At 39.3% G+C, this 23,528-nt stretch overlaps 1 protein-coding gene across 1 annotated transcript; it reads left to right on the forward strand.

The window, feature by feature from the left end:
* Window positions 1-183: 183 nt before the first annotated feature.
* LOC134660045 (zinc finger protein 778-like) lies at window positions 184-12,760 on the forward strand. Its single transcript, XM_063515745.1, has 10 exons — window positions 184-405; window positions 520-614; window positions 694-849; window positions 1,322-1,451; window positions 4,143-4,254; window positions 6,590-6,776; window positions 9,666-9,779; window positions 10,252-10,339; window positions 11,401-11,551; window positions 12,571-12,760. The coding sequence occupies exons 1-10, from the start codon at window positions 393-395 to the stop codon at window positions 12,758-12,760; spliced, it is 1,236 nt and encodes a 411-aa protein (XP_063371815.1). The 5' UTR covers window positions 184-392.
* Window positions 12,761-23,528: the final 10,768 nt, after the last annotated feature.

Genomic DNA, 23,528 nt, shown 5'->3' on the forward strand with positions numbered 1-23,528 from the left:
TTTTAGCCGATAAACGTCAAGTGTATTTTGACATTGTTGTGAATCGCCATTAAGTTTTTTTTTTAATTTTTACTTTTTCTATTTTCGATTTCTTTTTTTTAATTAAAAAAAAACAAACGCCAATCTATTCCGACAGGCTTTGGATTTCTACTTTTACGAGGTAAATTCAATGTTTTCTCTGGTATTACGATTACAAATCGTCCTTTTGTCCATAAAGTTATTTAATTAAATGCATTTTCTTTAGGTTACTTACACGAATCGATAAATAAATTACTTTTTCTGTGTCTTTGCCTCCACGCCCGTGCATTTGTAAATAAAAAATAATATTTGTCAATTGCTTGTTCCCGCTAGTTTTTCGAATATTTATTTTGCTTTTGTATTTTACATTTACAATGATTGTATCATGTGAGTTTCATATTATTTATTTGACAGCAGTTTAACAATCTAATTTACCTTTAGTTGCAGAATCGAGAAGCTTTAGATCGTGTAATTTGGTAAAGTTATGTTCTCACATTTCAGATCCTTTTGCTACAAGCATGTCTAGTTTAGCTAACCAGCAGAAGACCATTCGGCTGGTTAACGTTGTGCCAGCTCCTAAAATCACTAAGATAAAGGTAAGAAGTACGAAATTCTCATCTCTTTCCTACCAAATAGAACTGAACTTGTTCTTAAAGCTTCACGTCTTTTTTGCAGAAAGAATTAGTGGAGGATGAAGAAGACACAGTGTGCTGCCGGCTGTGTGGCAAATCATTTGCCAATGAGCGAGCGCTGGGAAACCATGCGCGCATGGAGCATATTGACGCGTACGCCAGCGGGGACCCAAATGTGTGGACACAGGAACTGTTTGCTGTGAGTATTCATTTTTATCTGACTATGAGAATGAGAAGTGTAGTATAATTAGCAGCCCACTACAGTGTGTTCTTCAGTGTGTGTGTGTGTTGTTTGTGTGTCTTAAGACTGTTGTGTTGATTTTGATGAATGAGTAGGGCTGCCATCCGTCAGGGTTTCCCCGGATTTGTCCTAGTTTGGAGGCTGTCCGGGGGAGTTTTCAAAAAGTATCCGGGGAAAAATCGGACACGGTTTAGAAGTTATTTTCGGACATGTCCGGGGAAAACGTTTACGCCAAATGTCAGGGTTTTTTAAGTCTATGTTCGTGTTCGGCGAATTTAGAGATGGCAGCCCTATGAATGAGGTGTCAATGAATTTTTTTTGACTGTCATCCATAGACTACATTTTAACGGACATTGATATATACCAAATGCATAGACTTGTATGTGTGCCTATAATTAAGGCTATATTTACATTTTTTTAAATATTGCAGGGCAAGAAGGCTCGCATCGCAGCGGAGAACCAGCTTATCCAGCAACGCACGGAGCAGATGCTGTCCGTCATGGAGCCGACCAGCCTCACCAGCCTCGCCTCTTCCGACGTCAGCTACATCATTATCAAAGGTGAGTAAATTACAGTGGTGGGGCCATAGACAAGGAATCCTCTAGACGGAGTTTAAAGCAATTATTTAATGAAACCGATGCTGCCAAAAATACTGCGGTGCGGGGGACTCGTCCTCGTCACCTCGGTGAGCGAGTCCCGTGCCGTGATTGGTCCGTTCAAAGACACGGACGTCACACAAAGACACTTTGACTCGAAAATGCAGTAAAACTACCGTATATTTGTGGCAGAGGGGGTAGCGCTATTATGCTCAGTCTGGAGGATGTGTTGTCTGTGGGTGGGGCGTTAAACATACTAAACTGGTTAGATTAGCCGGAGCTTCTATGTCCTCAATACCTGTAATGTGCTTGTTTTTCTATTAGGCCGCTGATAAATAATACCTACAATACATCCCCATCATTCGAGCTTACAGATTAAACATGTGGATACAACTTAAATACGCAGTTACACTCCTACACTAAATGAATATGGGCGCGATCTAAATTTGAAGTATGGTGCTATTAAAAAAGACAGAAAAGTTCGATTATCTCGAAAACCACGAAACTTTTACTAGACCTATAAGTGCATTTTCTGGACCAGCCTAAGGTGCCCTGTTGGCGGTTAGATGGTTATCCATTAATTACTGGGCACCCTGTAGATTTCTGGGGCCTATTGTATAATAAAATATAAGCTAATAGGTACTATTAGTGATTTTGTATGTAAAATCATGAATAGTATTATCTTGTACTTTATTAATTATTATGCAATCCGGCCCTGGTTGTATCTAATCACTACATAGTACAAAACAAAGTCTCTTCCCGCTGTCTGTCCCTATGTATGCTTAGATCTATAAAAATAAGCAATGGATATTGATGCGGATTTTTTAAATAGATAGAGTGATTCAAGAGGAAGGTTTATGTATCAATCAGGGATGTTGCGAATATCCGCATCCGCATCCGCAACCGCGGAACTTCCGCATGATTCTCAACATCCGCATCCGCATAAAATCGATGCGGATTTAATGCGGATGCGGATGTGAAACAGGTCGGTACAGGAACGTCTTAGCATTGGCTTAAGTACTAGACTGCTAGGTAATTTAGTCATTAACCAAAAAAAACTATTAGAAATGAGCAGTCAAGCGTGAGTGGGACTTAATGTACGGAACCCTTGGAACGCGAGTCCGACTCGCACTTGGCCGGTTTTTTGAAATAAAAATTACTAAAATGTAATATTTGACGTTTTTTATGGTACTATCTTGACATCCGCATCCGCATCCGCATCCGCGGATGTGAGCCTTTAAAAATCCGCATCCGCATCCGCATCCGCGGATGTCAAAAAATCGGCATCCGCAACATCCCTGGTATCAATCAATCAATCAGTTTATTTGCAATAAAACATACTTAAATGCATGCAAATACAATTATATAGTGCAGTATAATTTGTTAACCCATGCGAAGCCGGGGGCGGATTGCTAGTAATATTTAAAACAACAACAGTCTGTGCTCATCTTTAGAATTCAAAGGACTATGCGTCAAAATGTTCCCAAAACCAACAGAGTTGAGATTTAGGTCATTAGATAGGTATTTCTCTGTACTTCATTTCGTTCTATAGGCACCAAGGCAACATCTACCCTGCTAGTGATGGGTAGGACATCAATTTAAAATGAGTTTGTATGAGTACCTCATTTTCTAAAATGAGGTGTTACAATTCAAATGAGGTGAGGTACTAGCATATTTTCAGCGTCGACTATTCCATTAATTCCAACGGCGACAAAAATATTTAATGTATATACATATTTATGTATTCATCACTTCCTTTATAAATAAATAAATAGTAACATTTAATTGTAGTGCAATTCTGGAGGTTAAGAATAGAACTTTTAGGAGAAAGATAATTTTAGAATCAAGTAAAATGAATAGAGGAGTGAAGTAAGACATTTTTGCGGTACGAAGTACTGCGACAAATTAACAAAATGAGTGGTACAAATGAGGTGCCTCACGAGTGAGCGACTCAACACTATACCCTGCAGCAATTAATTTACTTACGTAGACTCTATTGCCTAGGTAATAAGGGTGACGACGTTTTGACTAAAATACCAATATGTATCTCAGTTCTGCAATGGAATTCCGCTTGGTGCCCATAGAACAAAATGAAGTACATAGAAATACCTATCTACTGACCTAACTCTCATTTCTGTTGGCGTTGGGTCCAGGCTCCATACAAAGTTGCCCATGGTCCTATGTGTGTTTGTGTGTCATTTTGGATTTTGTTTTACATGTGTGAAAAAATATGAGTTTATAGAGTCTGTACAGAAAGAGAATAGTCGTATAATGTATTAGACCACATACATTTCACGACTCTTCTCTTTCCGCACAGACTAGCCAATTTAATGAACAGATCAGATTAGTAAGTACTGTTATACTTCGTTTTTTTTAGCATTAGAAATAAGGTAAACAATCTTGACGTGTCTTTTAATTGAAAAACACATTTTAAAAATAAGTTACGGTAAATATGTAACAATTATGAATCTAATACGATCTTTTATAATCTTCTGCTTTCATAAGTAATAGTCATTGATTTTTATAAAGTGTTTTTCAATTAAAAGACATGTCAAAATCGCTTACCTTCTTTCAAGTTCTTTCTAATGCTAAAAAAACGAACTATAGTGTGTGTGTTTTTATTCATTTTTGTATATCTTTTTTTTTAAATAACAGCAGAGGACCAGGAGCTAGCGGAGACTGCCACCGTCACCAAGCGGCGCAAGGTTGAGAAGGCCAAGGAAAAGGTGGTGGTCATGAGGAAGGAGAAGGAAGCTCAGCCCATCACGTGAGTCCTACGCATTCCATGTAATAACGGGCCTTGGATATTAGGGTATTTGACTGTATTTCATAGAATTTTTTCATTCAACGCGACCCGGCCACCGCGCCCCGCGCCCCACGGCCGGTTGGTCAGCGACACCTTCTTGTAACTCATGAGGCCCTGGTACTTGCTCTTAGTTAAATTACAATTTTGGACAGTTTTTTCTCGATTTTGGCCACAGTAGCCTATGGAGACTAACAAGCAACGCTAAGCGGTGTTCGTAGTCTATGGATCTTGCTATATTACGGGTGTCACATGCGCGTTTCTAACTTCTGAAGCAATTTTATTGTTTCTACTAGTTAGTACTCATCTGTCAGAGATGACAATTAAAATTAGGTTGGCAACAATATATTTCATACAATATTTTTTAAGTGGTGATTACACGAAGTATCGTAAAAGTACCAAAAAGATACTGCGTGTATGCACAATTACTTTTTTGGGGAATAGACTAAAGACTTGTCTTGACAACTATAACATAGGGGTTTAAAGGTGTGTGTACGACCTTTTAAATGACAAATAAAAGTACGGTAGTAGAAAAAATAAATTATTTTACACCATGCAAGAAATAAAGCACCAGAAGATTAATAGAGAAACGTGGACTGCAGTAATTTTGAAACACAATTTCTATTTTAAAACCCGTGTAAAACTATAAAGAGTAGGTTATTTGATTGTGACGACACATGCTAGTGTTTCATATAAATTCCATAGTAGCAAAATAGTTTTGACAGTTCAAAAAAAGAAAGTGATTTGACTAGTAGTGAAATACAAAACAAATACAATTCGTCGTTTTCGTTCGTTTATTTACCAAACATTTTTACAAATCGACATAGCAGATTGAACTTATCATAAATTAGATTTTACAACTAAGCTAATATCCGTCGGCCCCAAACTAGGCGCAGCCTGTATCTCGGGAACCGGACCCTACCCTACCCTATTTATTGGGTGGAAACCCTTAGGTTTTAGGTATTGTATTGTAGTTCTGGCGATTTTTCGCAACTCGACGACTGGCAACAGAATGGTAGTTCTGCCAGCCCAACTCCTCGAGGTATCCTATCTGACCTTTGACATTAAGTAAGACCTCAGGGAGGTCTCTTGGGGATCCGAGTTGCCCGGTATTAGCTCTACTATAGGCTCATATTACAGAACCCTATGGGTGGTGGTCTTCAACAGAAGGATATAATGTCACGATCTTTAGTATCGAGGGACCGACTGAAGAAAAAGGCTCGTACTGCTCGTAGTAAATAAATTCTAATCATAACAATAGGCTACATGACTAATTTTCATTTATGGTATCAATCGATCGGGTTTGTTTCTAGGATCAAATGTCTATATGGATCCATTGCATTAAAGTAACACAAAAGTCAGAAATTGTAGCCAAAGGCCGACAGTCGCACTTCACTCGCGAGACGCCCCAAACAAAACGATAAGGGAACGTGACGTCAAGGTCTCCGGGAGCCCATCTTGTAGTATGGACAAAACAAGAAATTTGCGTTTTTGTCGGTGAAATATCGCGTTTATGTATATAGTTGCTATACAATACATGCACCGTCGTACGCAAGTGGAATAAGTTACCAGAAACAGTGATATGTGCCCTTTCAGTGAACAGTTTTAAAAACAGACTTGACAAACACTTAAAACAAGAAAAAAAATTAACATTAATGGTTAAAAAAATTAAGTGTAGTGATATACACGCATCAGCTTTTAGCTGCTAGTGTATTAAACAATATAATATAATAATATAATATTTTTTTGGATGAAATGTAAGGAATCGAACGGTACCCTTACTTTTATCGTTTTTGGATGCCAAAAAAAAACTTAAATTTTGAAACTTTTAGGTCCTGTATTTTTGTAATATTTTTATTTTAATATCCACATTCTACTTCCTCGCGTTATCCCGGCATTTTGCCACGGCTCATGGGAGCCTGGGGTCCGCTTGACAACTAATCCCAAGAATTGACGTAGGCTCTAGTTTTTACGAAAGCGACTGCCATCTGACCTTCCAACCCAGAGGGGAAACTATGCCTTATTGGGATTAGTCCGGTTTCCTCACGATGTTTTCCTTCACCGAAAAGCGACTGGTAAATATCGAATGATATTTCGTACATAAGTTCCGAAAAACTCATTGGTACGATACGAGCCGGGGTTTGAACTCGCGACCTCCGGATTGAATGTCGCACGCTCTTACCGCTAGGCTACCAGCGCTTTTAATATATACATTACTGTGATTGCTCGTTTGCTATCTATTTTACTAGATTTCGTTATAAAATTCAACATGTGTCATCATAACAATGAAACGTTCCAGCGGTCCGTTCGAGTGTCTCCAGCCGTCAGCGAGCGTGCCGGGCGGCACGTGCCACCAGATCTTCTTCTCGTGCTGCGAGTACTCGGCGCACCACCGCGACGAGCACACGCGCCGGCGCAAGGGCGTGCGCTGCCAGGTGTGCGAGGCGCCGCTCCGGCCCGCCGACAGCGCGCCTCATGTCTGCCAGGTATTTAAAAAAAAAATGAAAAAAAAAGTAGGCTGATCAAGCAAATCCTGTCAGTAAAAACCGGCCAAGTGCGAGTCGGACTCGGAGGATTCCGCACCATCAACAAAAATTAGAGCAAAAAAACCGGCCAAGTGCGAGTCGGACTCGCCCATGAAAGGTTCCGTATTTAGGCGATTTATGACGTATAAAAAAAAACTACTTACTAGATCTCGTTAAACCAATTTTCGGTGGAAGTTTACATGGTAATGTACATCATATATTTTTTTTAGTTTTATCATTCTCTTATTTTAGAAGTTACAGGGGGGGGGGGGACACATTTTACCACTTTGGACGTGTCTCTCGCGCAAACTATTCAGTTTAGAAAGAAATGATATTAGAAACCTCAATATCATTTTTGAAGACCTATCCATAGATACCCCACACGTATGGGTTTGATGAAAAAAAAATTTTTGACTTTCAGTTCGAAGTATGGGGAACCCCAAAAATTTATTGTTTTTTTTCTATTTTTGTGTGAAAATCTTAATGCGGTTCACAGAATACATCTACTTACCAAGTTTCAACAGTATAGTTCTTATAGTTTCGGAGAAAAGTGGCTGTGACATACGGACGGACAGACAGACGGACAGACGGACAGACAGACAGACATGACGAATCTATAAGGGTTCCGTTTTTTGCCATTTGGCTACGGAACCCTAAAAAGTAGGCTGATCAAGCAAATCCTCTCGCCACAGACAATCCAACCTCTAGACATAGCATAGTCGCGCTACCCCCTCTGCCACACATACGGTAGCGTTACTCCATCTTCGAGTCCATCGCGTGCCGTGATTGGTCCGTGTCTTTGAACGGACCAATCACGGCACGGGATTCGCTCACCTCGTCCCCCCGCACGTATTTTTGGCAGCATCGGTTTCATGAAAGAATTGGCCTAAGCTCAGTCTAGAGGTTGGATTGTCAGTGCCTCTCGCTAACTCGGTATCACCTGAGATGATCCAGTTAGAAAGGTCGAACTATTCTACTTTACTATACTGTTCTACTTTAGAGGTGGCCAGGGGGCGCCATAAGCCTTCAGTAAGAAGTGCATATACTTGGAAAAATTCGACCTATGCCGCTGTGGCCCGGTGGCCGAATGGCTCAGGCACCTGCCGCGATAGCAGAGGACGCTGGTTCGATTCCAGCCTGGGGCACTGGAGGCCTTGGTCACTTTTACTTAGTATATGACATTTATTCAAAGTCAAGCAAATCCTGTCAGTAAAAACCGGCCAAGTGCGAGTCGGACTCGCGCACGGAGGATTCCGCACCATCAACAAAAAATAGAGCAAAACAAGCAAAAAAACGGTCGCCCATCCAAGTACTGACCCCGCCCGACGTTGCTTAACTTCGGTCAAAAATCACGTTTGTTGTATGGGAGCCCCCACTTAAATCTTTATTTTATTCTGTTTTTAGTATTTGTTGTTATAGCGGCGACAGAAATACATCATCTGTGAAAATTTCAACTGTCTAGCTATCACGGTTCGTGAGATACAACCTGGTGACGGACGGACGGACGGACAGCGGAATCTTAGTAATAGGGTCCCGTTTTTACCCTTTGGGTAATGGGTACGGAACCCTAAAAAAGGCGCGAAATTCAAATTTTCTATGGAATGATATACCTTCACGCCTACATTTTTCAAATTTGCCGCCTTTGTCTACTGACAAGATCTGCTTGACCAAGTATATGTCCCGAAGCCCTCTTTAAAATTCCAAAATAGAACACTACGATACAAGGAAACGAGTGGCGATAAATTAAAACACGACCAAAGGAAAGTATTTTAAGAGCCCATCAACTTGCACACTAGCGCCACTGCTAAATAATCGTGATTGTTTAAATTTAACGAAATATATTAACAAAAGGGGGCCGCTACGTACTGTATCTTGTATTAAAGTACCTTTTGAATATATCAAACTAGTTTCTATGTTGCTGGATTCGTCAATCTATGAACTCAAAACAAAAACGGCCGTTTTAACTTTGGACGCCTAGATTGACTGTACATACTTGTCTGCGTGTTAAAATTTTATTATACCTAGTTGTGAGATATCTTGTAAATATTAATATGTAGGGTAATTCGCCAGTAACTGGCCACCTGTTACTAACTGGCCATCCTAAACTAAAAATGAATTCTATTCACCTATAAACAGAATTCATTTTAGTACGCTAAGGTGGGTAAAGTGGCTAGTTATTGAAGGCTGACCAGTTATTGAAACGTTATACTAAAATGTATTATACATGTATTGTACATGTAGCTGTAATGTATTATAGTACTAACAATATAATATGTATATACGTATATATTTTTAAATCTAATTTCTATTACACATTATGTGTATAATTGCATGAATTCTATAGTAATTTAAATTGTATTTATTTTTCCTTATTTTCTCGTAATGCATGTTAATTATAAGATGTAAAATTTTTTTTGAAAAGATGTGTCGCGCCGAGTTTGTTGCCGGTCCCATATTGGGATACCCTCCTCCAATTGAGGGGGGATTTAAATCTTCTCGGGGCAGAGGTGTAGGGTTGGAGCCGGTCTACCTAGCTTTATTTGACGTTCATAAGCGCATTGTAATTATGCCTACTTGAATAAACTATCTTTTATCTTTATCTTTAATATTGTATGGAATTTTTAATATTCTGAAATAAAGATATATATATATATTTTTTAATGAATTCAGTTTACAGGTGAATAGAATTCATTTTTAGTTTAGGGTGGCCAGTTATTGGCCGGTGGCCAGTTACTGGCGAATTACCCTATCTTGTAAATATTAATACGTTATTATCCAATTCCTGGCATGTAAAATAACATAGCTTTTACCAATAAACGTTCTGATTCTGTAATTAACTTTGTATTGCAGGTGTGCGGTCAGGGCTTCGAGACGATAGACGAGCTGACCGACCACACCAACTCTGCGCACGTCAAGCTCAAGCCGTACGAGTGCAGCGTGTGCCACAAGCGGTTCACGCAACAGGTTAGTGGTGACGTCACAAACTTTGTGACGTCACTTTAACTTATTTTAATTATTTAATTAGCTAGTTAAATAACAAGTTTTAGCAATGATAATCATTTTTACAGTACATATGGGGCTACTTTTCCGCACAAGTGCGTAAAATAGCACTTTTCGTGCGAATGTCAAATTTTCAAGTGCCATATGTACTGTAAAAATAACTATTATTCGATTAATTTTCTTTCCTAATCAGTTTTGGGTTATAAAATTACTTATATTTATTTTTTTCTAAAATATTTTGATAAAATATGAATAATAGGTAAAACTAATTCGATTTGCCGATTTTGTTGAAAAAATGTGACGTCACACCAAGCGGGGGACAGGTTTGCCAAATGTGACCAAGTGTTACAATGAGGCGGGGACGGGTCAAAAAACCTAGAAATTCATGTGATGTAATTAATGGATGAGCTATTATTTGATGTAATGTATGCAACAGGGCGGCGTGCAACAGCACATGCGTATGCACACGGGCGACCGCCCCTTCCCCTGCACCTTCTGCCCTAAAGCCTTCACGCAGAAATCAGGTAACAAATCAATAAATAACAATCATAGACTAGGAATCCTCTAGACGGAGTTTAGAGCAATTATTTCATGGAACCGATGCTGCCAAAAATACGGGGGTGCGGGGGACGAGGTGAGCGAGTCCCGTGCCGTGATTGGTCCGTTCAAAGACACGGACCAATCACGGCACGGGATTGACTCGAATATGGAGTAAAACTACCGTATAAGTGGCAAACGGGGTAGCGCGACTATGCTGTCTAGAGGATGTCTTGTCTGTGATAACAATAGTTATTTACGATACAAGTGCGGAAAAGAGGAAATTCGAAACGAGTGGTGATAAATTAAAATTCTCCCTTCGGTCGTGTTTTAAATCGACATGAGTTGCGACTTATCTATTCGCACGTGTAGTATCGTACAACGTTTTACAGTGCATATGGCCCTTTAATTTTCGACATAGGCACGTAAAGTGCTTATTCCCGCACTAGTGCAGGAAAGTAGCACCATACGTACTGTAAACGCAATTTTTACTACTTTTATTTTCCACGCACTGTACACTCGCCATCAGATATATCGTAGCGGTCAAGGTGTTCACAAATAACTGGACACGCCTCTATTGTCAAGGCGTTAGAGTGCGTGTTTAGATGTATTTGAGCACCTCGGCCGCTCCGATATATCTGATGGCGAATGTAGGTACACTTGTTAGCAAACCAAATTTAGCAATACACCTTTGTGACTATAGGTATAAGGATGTGTTGCGATAGGTACACTTGTTAGCAAACCAAATTTAGCAATACACCTTTGTGACTATAGGTATAAGAATGTGTTGCGATATATATGTTTGCTCACATACATTGTAAGTCGGGTGACAATGCAATAATACGGTACCATCGAGCTGATCTGATGATGGAGACAGGAGGTGGCCATAGGAACTCTGTGATGAAACAACGCAACCTAATTGTGTTAGGGGTTTTTAGAATTGTCACGATGAGTATTAGTTGTCTGTCGTAAGAAAAGTACAGTCAGCGATTAAAGCTTGTACCAAAAATGAAATTTTTGCCAAAAACTTATTGGTATGGATTTCCAGGCCTAGACCAGCACCTCAGGATCCACACCAAAGTCAAGCCGTACCGCTGCGTGATATGCGATAAGAAGTTCTGCCAGTCCGTCCATTTGAAACAGCACATGCGCACGCACACACACGTCGCCCCGTTTCAGTGCGCCATCTGTCAGAAACGGTTTGTATCTGGGCGTTTTTTTTTGTTGTCCCCTACACTTTTTTTTCAAATTTGGGATTTTTTATGTTATTTCTACTCGGAATCACGAGCTCTTTCTATCCTAATAGGAGAAAAAAAGTGTCCCAAAATTTCCATACATTTTTCGATCTTTCCATTTCGCTACCGCCATACAAAGTCTATGAGAAATGGTGACGTAATGGAAATAAAAACCTTAGGACACTTTTTTTCTCCTATTAGGATAGAAAGAGCTCGTGATTCTGAGTAGAAATAACATAAAAAATCCCAAATTTGAAAAAAAAGTGTAGGGGACAAAAAAAAAGCCCATCTGCCTCTATAATCACTAGAGCCCCGAATTCTCGTAGCATTTTTGAGTTGTCATAGGGACTTATCGTTTATCGACTTCCCATTATACATATGTATATCGATAAATACAAAATACAATGTGTATATGGGGTCTCTATTGTTTCCCAAATAGTTTTAAGCCATAATGTATTGTTTGTCCGAATTTTTGTTATTCATAATTCATTTGGTTCAGAAACGCGTCACTTTTCAGGATTGTCATAAAACAAACCTAACCTAACCTAACCTATCAATGGGATAACCTAACGAAAACCATGAAATGTTAACGGTTTCAGTTTTATGACTAATGATAATATGACAAACAATACATTATGACTTAAAACTTTATGGGAAACAACGGGACCCCTGATTACGAGTAGAAGTAAACAACATGCAGTCTTATCGCGTCGCGAATGAGCGATCTCTTCGAGATAACCTTTCGATACCAACATATAGAATGCGTTGTCAGCATTCCTGACAGGCAGGCGTTTTCTCCGCGATTTCGTCGCTTTGCTACAGGTAGCTAAAAGTACATCCGTTCCACACCAATTTTGGTGGCTAGCCATAAGCCGCGCGTGGCGCTGTCGCCACCTAGCGGCCATATCTGTGCTGATCGTAACAGACGCGTTTTGTTAGAGAGTGAGTCTTCTGTACCTAGTACTATTTATTCTGTGCTACAGGTTCAAACAATCCAGCCATCTGAACTACCACCTGCGCGCGCACAACGCCAACGCGGACAAGGAGTTCTATGTAGGTGAGAAGGAGGTTGTTGAGGTGGAAATATCGCAAGATGTCGCTATGTACGCGGAGCAGAACGACGAGTATATAGTTGGTGACGCGTGGGAACCGGTACAGGGACAGGAGACTTAGTTGATTCATAGAGAAAAAAATACATAGAGTGCTCACTCCATACATCAGTTCAGACTATTAATTTCAGTGTCTACATCTAGCGTCGAGTAGCGGAACTATCAGTACTGCTACTTGACAATAGATGTAGCACCGACCGGAAAGTCTTATGCTGTTGAGATAAGACTTTCCGGTCGGTGCTACATCTATTGTCAAGTAGCAGTACTGATAGTTCCGCTACTCGATGCTAGATGCTAATAGTCTTTTTGGTACTAAAACTGATGTATGGAGTGAGCACTCTATGTATTTTTTTCTCTATGGTTGATTGGAGCTTTTAGTTGGTACCTGTGGTACAGTTGATTATTGATTGGAGTATTGAAGCTGGAGTGTAAGCTGTGTCCAGACGAGACAATTTTTCGCCGATCTGATGAAATCGTCCGATCAAATCGGGACGTGCGGACGCAAACGCCAATTTGGCTCGCAGAATTCGACCGCCGATTATGACCGATATTGGCAAGGTGCGAAGTCGGTGGAGGAGGAAGTGGCGCTGATCGTCACAAACACAGGTAATCTTATGGACTAGCACTAGGTACTAGCGGCAGCCGCTTGAACTAATTTTACTCCATAAGATTTAACGTAGAAAGTCTGCCAAAATGAGGGCAGCACCAGTCGTGCACCTAGCGAATTGGCGATATTACCGATAAAATGGGGTGCGGACGCAAGAATACCAATTTGTGACGGTAGTATTTTCGTTTTGGAGCATTTTTTTTAACTTAGAGGGCTCAAATATCACCATAAATCTTAAATTGGTGATTAAATTGGAGATTGACGCCAATTATTTTCCTGATCAAATCGGTCGATTTGCCCAGCCCGTCTGGACACAGCTTTAACCCTTTGAACACCACGCCTATCGTGCGCGGCGCGTCATTGTGAACCTTGTCGGAATGCACGAAGGTTGATATTGGGCTGTAGCCGCGCGTAACTTGACTGTTGGCCGTCAAAGGGTTAGGGCCAGTTGCACTAATCACATTTGACAAACTGATCAACGTCAGCCGGCGGTTTACTATGAAACTTTCCATACATAAAAATTTAGCGAACTCTTTAACGATACGAACAGTTTGGTGCAACCGACCCTTAGTCTTGAGGATTATAGTTTATGGTAGCTGTGAAACGTTCAGAAATTTGATTTTTAGGTATATCCCCATTTGACCCGCCCTACGTATACATGAGGCGGGGACAAATCAGAATGGTTTATATGAAAAACCTATTCCCGTCTGTTCCCGGCGAAGACAAATGGGAATACACCATTTTATAGCGGAAAGACTTTTGCAACGAGCTATTGCGGGTTATTGTTTTCGCGATATATCACAATTATTCGGGCATACGTCGAGCAGTAGGGTAAATCGTCATTTTCTTGCCACTGTTTAACCTTTTGGACGCCAATGACCGATATATCCGCACCGTAGGTTCAACGCCAAAGACCGATTAATCGGTCACAGACCACAGAGCAACATCGACCTACGTACATATACATAAAGTTCAACTTCAGTTTTGACACTTCAATGATGTGGCGTCTGAGTGACAGCTTTTGTGTTTGACACGGAACTGGACCGCCTTATACTGAAAAATGAATTGTATTCAACTATAAACAGAATGCATTTTAGTATATGGTGGCTAGTTATTGAAGGGTGGCCAGTTATTGACACTTTATACTAAAATGAATTCTGAAGTGGCCAGTAATTGAAGATTTATGCTATTTAGGTTAGGGCACAGCGTGAAAAGAACCCGCTATATGTACTTTAGGGATGTGCAACGTGATTTGTGAGCTTCATCCGATTTCGATTTTACAAAATATGACAAAGATTTAGATTAAACAAAATTCTGTACGTAGTACTATTATTAAATTTGTAGTTAAAGCCTGACCAGAAATATATGATCACGCGCCATGTTGCGGAATTTCACTGGAACTATTTTTTTCATACTGTACTGAACTGTCACCCTATCCTCGTAAGTCCCCGTGTACTTGTACAAGTACAAATTAAATTCGAGTTTTGAACTCATCAATATATATAATAAAAGGAAGTGTACAATGTGCGTGCCGCTAAAACTCAGAAATGAGCCCCGATACGATCAAGGAAGTTGTATGGTGTGGTAGCCCGCTATCTCCCGTACATGAAGAAGTTTCCCGTTTTTACCTGAAGCGTGTGCTTTTGAAGATATAAGGGCTGAAAGTTTCGCCCAGACCCAGACCCAGAAGCAGTCGTATTGTTATTGAATATTGAACCTTAACTTAATAGACGAAAGTTCAGAATAGATCGTGAAATATATACCTACAAAAATGTGTACCTGGTGTGGTGTCTCGGGTCTCGGAGACTAGACATTTCTAGAACAGTCCAGAACATTCGGGAGGATTCGAGAGCATTCCACAGCATTTCAGAACATTCTGGAATGTTTTCAAATGTTCGAGAATGATCTAGGATAGCTATCATTGTGGAACATTCCAGAACACTTTCGAATGTTCTGGAATATTCGGAACCATTCGAAGCCTTTTTTTGTAGGGTCGGAGCGGAGCTACCATTGGTACGCGTATATTGAGCAAGATCCGTCATGAGGTTAGAATGTTCGAGAACGACCCAGAATATTCTGGAATGTTGTTGAATATTCGGATATAGCCTAGAATCCAGAATATGTTGTCGAATGTTCGAGAACATCCCAGATCATTATGGAATATTCCAGAACACTCTCGAATGTTGTGGAATATGCTGGAATATTGGGGCCCTTTGATATTTTTACAACTACCACACAATCACATGTCAACTCTCTGAGCGAAGCCTACCTCAGCTAGTATAGAAATAAAAGAAAGTTTCAAATTCAAAAGCGCCAAAATTGCCCTGGGTCTTACGAGGCTATACATGAGAATAACAGCGCCCTCTTGACAATGATCATATATTTCTGGTCAGGCTTTATACCTCTTGGGTCGTAGCAGACATATCAAGTGTTAATGTGGGTAATTCTCCAGATTTTTGCCTGCGTTTAAGCTCCATCATCATACTAGATGTATGAAATGTTTGACGGAGTCAAGGCGGACCCAGTGTTGTGAATAACGCTTATTTTTAGGCTTAAAGACTCGAGCCTCAAGACTTACGAGTCGAGAGACTGAAGACTCGACTCTGTTTGAGAATTGTATTTATTTATTTTACGCATATGGATGTAAAAAGTCGTCTTTGCCGCCTTTGAGGCGTTAAGCCTCGAGAATCTTAAAGGTTCGAGTCTTTAAGCCTTGAAATGAGCATTATTCACAACACTAGGCGGACCGCAGTTATGTAATGTAATGTGAGAACGATCCATCTATAAACGCCAATCGAAAAGTAAAAAGTTCTTATGATAGATACGAATATCCATGTGCCGTCGAAAACTACGAAATTGCGAATTTTAAAATTTCGGAGTCCCATATTTTTGTCTATGTACCTAAATTTACTTTTTCCAAACTCAAAACTGGTTTTCTCTGAAATTTGAAATTTTCCTGAAATATCAAATTAGTTTTCGTTTCGATTGGGGTTTTATCCTCGTAAGACCCACCATATAAAGTATTCAAATTTTTAATTTGAACCTTAAACCTGAAACTATAAGTAAATTGGAACGAATTTCGTTTGTTTTAATAAGCAATTAAACAATAGAAATTCTACTTTATTTGGTTCATGAAAGGTTCAAATTAGATTGCACGAATATGTACATTGTAGTGTACATTTAGTCTCAGGTTATATAAACTATTGGCACTTGATTATGGTTATCGTTATTTTAACATGATCATAGAGAAATGAATATAGTAATTACCATGAATATAGTAAGACAAGAGTGCTCACTCCATACATCAGTTTTGGTACCAAAAAGACTATTAATTTCAGTGTCTACATACATCTAGCAATTCTAGCATCGAGTAGCGGAACTATCAGTACTGCTACTTGACAATAGATGTAGCACTCAATGAGCATATGACTTTCCGGTCGGTGCTACATCTATTGTCAAGTAGCAGCCGCGTAGCCAACGTGGCAATCGCTTACGCTCCGTAGCGATCGAAACGCAACTGTCACTGTCGCACAAATAAGAATGAGTGATAGAGAGATACAAAGCGTTTCGTTGTCGAAGCGATAGCGATTGTCACCTTGGCTAGGGGAACTATCAGTACTATAGTTCCCCTAATCTATGCTAGATGTAGACATTGAAATTAATAGTCTTTTTAGTACCAAAACTGATGCATGGAGTGAGCAATCTATGTATTTTTTTCTGTATGCCATGATACAGTAGGTACCTACTGTCTACGGTCTAAAAACTAGATATTATAAATATCCTACTACAATATTGATCTCGCCTGTAAAACTATACCTGTAGGTATTTTACTGTGCATACTGTCATAGTATTTATGTGTGTGCACATTTTATATGTTTTTTTTTAAGTACGCAATATGTAGAATATAATGATGAATTTGTGAAAAATTGTTCTATTTTGGAGGAAATTTCGTTACATTTATCATACACGTATGGTATTATAAAGTTAGTTTATGTTTGGGTTTAATCAAAGATAACTTGTCTCTGGTTTAATTTAACCTTTTGGACGCCAATGACCGATATATCCGCACCGTAGGTTCAACGCCAATGACCGATTAATCGGTCACAGACCACAGAGTAACATAGACCTACGTGCATATGCATAAAGTTCAATTTCAGTTTGAACACTTCGGTGACGTGGCGTCAGCGTTACAGCTTTAGACTAGTATTATATGATCTGTGGCTTTAGTGTTTGACACGGCGTGTTAAAGGTTACTTAATTTTGACCTTAATACAAATAGGTACAATAAACTCAAGATTTAAAACATGCCGCCTAACTTGTAATATTGAATTTATGGTACATAATGTAATTCGATTTGTCTTGACTAGTTGTTGTACCAACAAACAAAATTTTAGAAAAGTAACATAGACAGGCGTGTCTCAGTCCGCGATTTCGTCGCTTTGCTACAGGTAGCTAAAAGTACATCCGTTCCGCCCCAATTTTGGGGAAAGCCATAAGCCGCGCGTGGCGCTGTCACCACCTAGCGGCCATATCTGTGCTGATCGTAACAGACGCGTTTTGTTAGAGAGTCTTCTGTACTTACCTAGTACTATTATTTATTCTGTGACAGATGAATGTAGTATAGTCTGTACTTACGTAAAACCTAGCCAAGCCCTGAACTTTAATTACATCCCAAGTGAACTAGAAAATTCACCCATATATACTGGATCAACCAAATCTTGTCAGTAGTAAAAGGCGGCAAATTTGAAAAATCGCGGGTTAGCAACACTGTGTTCGAATAATTCCAAAATCGCGTGTCATCTGTGTGTTATCTGTGGAATGTGGATCGTGAATGACAGCCATCATCTTATTGTTTACATTCTGAATCGTTTCTATTTCAAGAGAAATTTGTGCTGTCACCATTAAATACCAAGATTATGCATGACCTCAAGCAAAGGTAAGGTGCCTACAATGTACAATCATGCTCGTTGACTGTAAACATTACTAAAATTTGAGGTTACGATAATTCACTCGAACTGACGTATGAAGGGCGGAAAATTAAACACGTTTTGATTCGATGTACATTGCTGCTTTTCTTAGCGCAATTCTGCTCTTTGAGTGTTACATGGTGTTACCCTACTTTAATTTGCAGTACATTGCTACTGACAAGATTTGCTTGACGCACTATAGCTCTCAATCCTTCTGCCGGTGAAGTCAACAACGACGCATAATCTTAATATTGAACTTGGCTCTTATTTCACATTTATGTTTTTGATGGGATAAATATTACTTAATACGTCGTACGCCATAAGGCTTATTGGCAATGTGCGAAGTCGGTGGAGGGGGAAGTGGCGCTGATCGTCACAAACACAGGTAATCTTATGGAATTTCCGATATTAGTACTAGCGACAGCCGCTTGAACTAATTTTACTCCATAAGATTTAACGTAGAGAGTCTGACAAAATGAGGGCAGCACCAGTCGTGCACCTAGCGATATTCGCTTTCTTGCATTAGCATTCTTGGCTATGGTTACGACAATGCAACGCTGTATATGGTTTTCAGAGCCACCCCACACACTAGCGTCTTTTGAGCGTCGGCGTCTAGTCAGCGCTATGGAAAATGGCGCCGCAGCACAGTTGCGCCAACGTTGCGTCGAGCAGCAGCCATAGAGTTGACTAGACGCCGACGCTCGGGAGACGCTAGTGTGGCTCAAAAGATAAATAAAACAAGTATCTTCACATTTTATATTTATTGTGTTGCTTGCACGTTTTATATACAAAAGTTCCTTATTCCATGTGTACAGACAGTCATACGAGATATAATCTCTATTAGGATGCTAGGTTACAGTATATGTTTCACTAGAAATGTAACACAATTTTAACCTTTTGGACGCCAATGACCGATATATCCGCACCGTAGGTTCAACGCCAAAGACCGATTAATCGGTCACTGACCACAGAGCAACATAGACCTACGTGCATATGCATAAAGTTCAATTTCAGTTTTGACACTTCGGTGACTGTCAGCGTGACAGCTTTTGTGTTTGACACGGCGTCGAAAAGGTTAACTACATGACTGCACACAGAACTATCGTTCCCTTAACCCTTTAACCCGTTAACCCTTTGACCGCCATAGAAGTAAACTGAAACGCGCTGCTACAGCCCAATATCAACCTTCGTGCATTCCGAAAAGGTTCAGATTTGCGTGACGCTCAAAGGGTTAAAGAAAGAGGAGCTTTCAAAATATTCTCGCGATTTTTTTGCCCCTTATCACTACATAGTACCTATAAAACAAAGTCGCTTCCCGCTGTCTGTCTGTATGTATGCTTAGATCTTTAAAACTATTACGCAACGGATTTTCATGGGGTTATTTTTAGTGTCCGACCGAAACATGTTTTTTTGCCGAAACCGAAACCGAAACCGAATGTTCGGCTTTGGCTCTAGTTTCGGCCGAAACCGAAACCGAAACTTTTGAAGACTTGTTAAAATCGTTGAAAAAATGTCATAAAACCGCTTTTAAACTCATATTAAGGGGCTGTCAACACCCAATGTCCTTGAAATTGATGTTACTTAAGGGGCTCCGCCACGCCAATGACCTTCGATCTGAATCCCTTAGTTTTCTTATGTTTTTTGTAGCGTATCATATTAACAGCAACGGCTTTAAGCAATATAGTATTCCATATTTACTTCAAAGTTCATTGTCTTCGAGATACTTGGCATCAAAGTTGAACAATTTAAGGCCAAAAAACTGGTTTAGTGGCCATAACTTTTGTGTTAATTCGTTTAAAATTAAAACCCTAGACACGGTTTTACGACACGTCAAAGACGAACCCAAATATGTAGATTTCGTATAAGTAATATCCTTCACAGCAATCTAGATACAAAAAAAATGTTCTTTTAGACAATGTTTAAAAAAATCATTATATCGTATCAATTTCTTTCAAAATCCGGTAGACAATAATGGAGATAAAGATTGAAGAACCGATAGCCGTTTGTCTTATAAAAATCTATATGTAGTGCAAAAGTAGGAGATACGATTCAAAACTTGTCAAAAATCGATGAAAACCGCAGGTAGCCCCTTTTAAGAAAACCTATTTGATTTAGTAAAGCAAAAAATATATTTATACCTATGTTAATATTTATTATTATTTTAAGACCGTGGCCGCACTCGATACATGATTGAACGACATCGGCTCGATAGAAAATAATTGCAAAGATTGGTCTTAAAATCACCATTAAACTGTTCTAATGTCTTTATTTCTTGACGTAGGTATGTGTCTGAAATTAAAATCAATTTGTCAAAACATTTACTTATACCTAAACCGCTAACGAGTAATATTACACTAATAATCCACATTTATTTTTATTTCAATAGTTTTCTTATTATTCCCTTGAGCGCTGGTGGCCTAGCAGTGAGTAAGAGCGTGCGACTTTCAATCCAAAGGTCGCAGATACAAACACTACAAACCCCGGCTCGTACCAATGAGTTTATCGGAACTTATGTACGAAATATCATTAGATATTTACCATTGAGGAAGCCGGACTAGCCCGATAACGCCTAGTTTGGATTGAAGATCAGTCTGATGGCAGTCGCTTTCGTAAAAACTAGTGCCGACGCCAATTCTTGGGATTAGTTGTCAAGTGGACCCCATGCTCCCATGAGCCGTGGCCAAAATGCTGGGATAACGCGAGGAAGATGATGAGTTTTGTTATTATTCCCTTGCCCAGGCCCAGCAACATGCGACAGTGCTATCTCATTTACTAATACGATACAATTAGACAATGTGCGCGTTTTAGGTATTGACAATATCTTAAGACTGCGTCGACCGTTCAGTGGCCCCATCATTAGAGGAATTGTGTTTAATAATAAACCGATTAGTTTCTGTATACATAAATCAGTATATGTTAATAGTATTAATATTGTTGTCCTACTTGTTCCACAACTTTTGGTCTTTGTAACATAGTTTAGTTTCATAGAACGAAGTACCATTGCGTATGTTTCGGCCCGGCCGAAAGGTTCGGCCGTTTTTTGGCCGAAACCGAAACTACGGCCGAAACATGATTTTTTGGCCGAAACTGGCCGAAACCGAAACCGAAACCGAACCTTCGGTCGGACACTAGTTATTTTTAATAGATAGACTAGATAGAGTGATTCAAGAGGAAGGTTTATGTATAATTTGTTAACCCGTGCGAAGCCGGGGCGGGTCGCTAGTTCTTATAATAATTAAAAAAATCAAAAGAAGGGGCACGTTTATGTTTCATACGTTAAATCGTGTAAAAATATTTTCCAAAATGTATGTTAATATCCAGAGAGAACTTCTCTTCTGTAATACTAGTGTTGCTGTCGAACCATTTCTAGTGAAACTATGAGCATTTAATATTTATTTTGATATTAATACACGAACAAATTGATTATGTAAAAAAATACATGAAATAGTTATTTTTTACATAAACATAAAGCGACATTATACATTATAAATTTAAACCTACGCCAGTGTTTACACAGTCCAGTTCAGAATATAACTAATTATATAACAAATGTTAAAAAGTAATATAACTTATTATACAGTAATTTACATACTTAAAAACGAAATCTAATAAAAATTAAGGATACATACTATATAATATGTATAAGAGTTTCATTACATTGCGATCTTTGATCGGTCGCCTGTATTGGATGTTGATGTTTTAAGTCCGGAATTTAAAAAAATGCCCTAAGTTTTTTTGTATCTTGCTGCATCTACAGCAGTGGTTCCTAACCTGGGGGTAATTACCCCCGTGGGGGTAAAACTGGTATTTTACGGGGGTAATAAGCTAACCTAAGTAATATTACAATACAACAAACGTACACGTTTTATTTTTTATTACCATTGGGAGGAGGGGTAAAATCAGGTTCCCTAGTTAGTCATAGGGGTGACCGGACTGAAAAGGTTAGGAACCACTGATCTACAGAAATATATTAGACAATTGTTATTTACCTATCAAATAAGGACTGGGTAATTAGTTCCAGCCGGGCCTACAAGGGGGTAAAGACGAGATGGGTAGTCTATCACGCGTGCGAGATACTGTCGCGCCCCTCCTGTGCTAGGCCTGCAGGTAAAACGGGGTGACTAGGAATTTTTGGGGATACTTTGATTGTTTTAAAACGGCTACTAAATTAGCATCATTATTTTCACGAACTGTTCATGTAACAAGTTAGATTATTGTACATTCTTGATTATCTACTACTAAAAATTTCGATTAAAAATATGTTATGGCTGAAAAACTGAAATTTCGAAGTCGCCCCTGCATTTCAAAGGCACCCCGGTTTACCGTATTTAAAACATTTATAGCATCTAAAAACTGTAAGTTTATTGAACACATGGATATTTAGATGAATACTTATATTTCCATAGGAAACATTTAAACGCGATTATATTTTTAATACTGCATTTAATTTTATATAAGGTCAAGTGAGGTAAATGCAACTATGGGATTATTGCGTCTCTTCGTTCTTTCTCGAATACGATTGGTCGAAACGCCCTCTACTATGCAACGTTTCATTTCCAAGTACCTCGGGCATGAAACGTTGCATAGTAGAGGGCGTTTCGACCATTCGTATTCGAGAAAGAACGGAGAGACGCAATAACCCCATAGTTGCATTTACCTCACTTGACCTTACCTATGTATATTATGCTTTTTGTACAACTGTATATTCAAAGATGATATGACCTAATTGCGCTTGATGTTTATTGCGAAAACATGGTAAATTAATGACGGGCCTTATATCAGACTGACAGACTTATTTGGCCGTATCTGCCTGTATTTACAACAAAAGTGATACAAATGAGTGAGTGGGCGGTAGCCGTTTAAGAAGTGTAACGCTCTTACGGTAGATGTCGCTCGGGTCCCCTTGACCCTTATGGTGGAAAGATTTGCTGGCTATGGTTGAGGTCTTGGTGGTTCAGATGGCAGAGCGCTGGAGTATCGATCTAGAGGCCGTGAGTTCAAGACTCACACAAGACAGTAATTTTTCCACTTTTAAATTTATTCTAAGCTTCATAGCATCGTTCGCAGACGTTTTTGCTTGTTAAAAATTAAAAACGAGTGAGTGAGTGCTCAAATACGGCCAAAATCAGTCGCCGGCTGAATGGTCATGAAAACTATCATCAGTTCATATTTCATCACTGCTAAAAGTCTGTAGAGTTAGCATTATCTGATTCTAAAAAAAAAATTGTTGCACGTTTTGTGTGTGCGTGTCATAGTAC

The sequence above is a fragment of the Cydia amplana genome, chromosome 26 (genome assembly GCF_948474715.1).
Source record: "Cydia amplana chromosome 26, ilCydAmpl1.1, whole genome shotgun sequence".
Taxonomy (NCBI): Eukaryota; Metazoa; Arthropoda; class Insecta; order Lepidoptera; family Tortricidae; genus Cydia; species Cydia amplana.

Coding starts and splice junctions, on each gene's coding strand:
- LOC134660045 (XM_063515745.1), top strand. Junction 1,452..4,142: donor CAGCTACATCATTATCAAAG/GTGAGTAAATTA, acceptor TTTAAATAACAG/CAGAGGACCAGGAGCTAGCG. Junction 10,340..11,400: donor AGCCTTCACGCAGAAATCAG/GTAACAAATCAA, acceptor ATGGATTTCCAG/GCCTAGACCAGCACCTCAGG.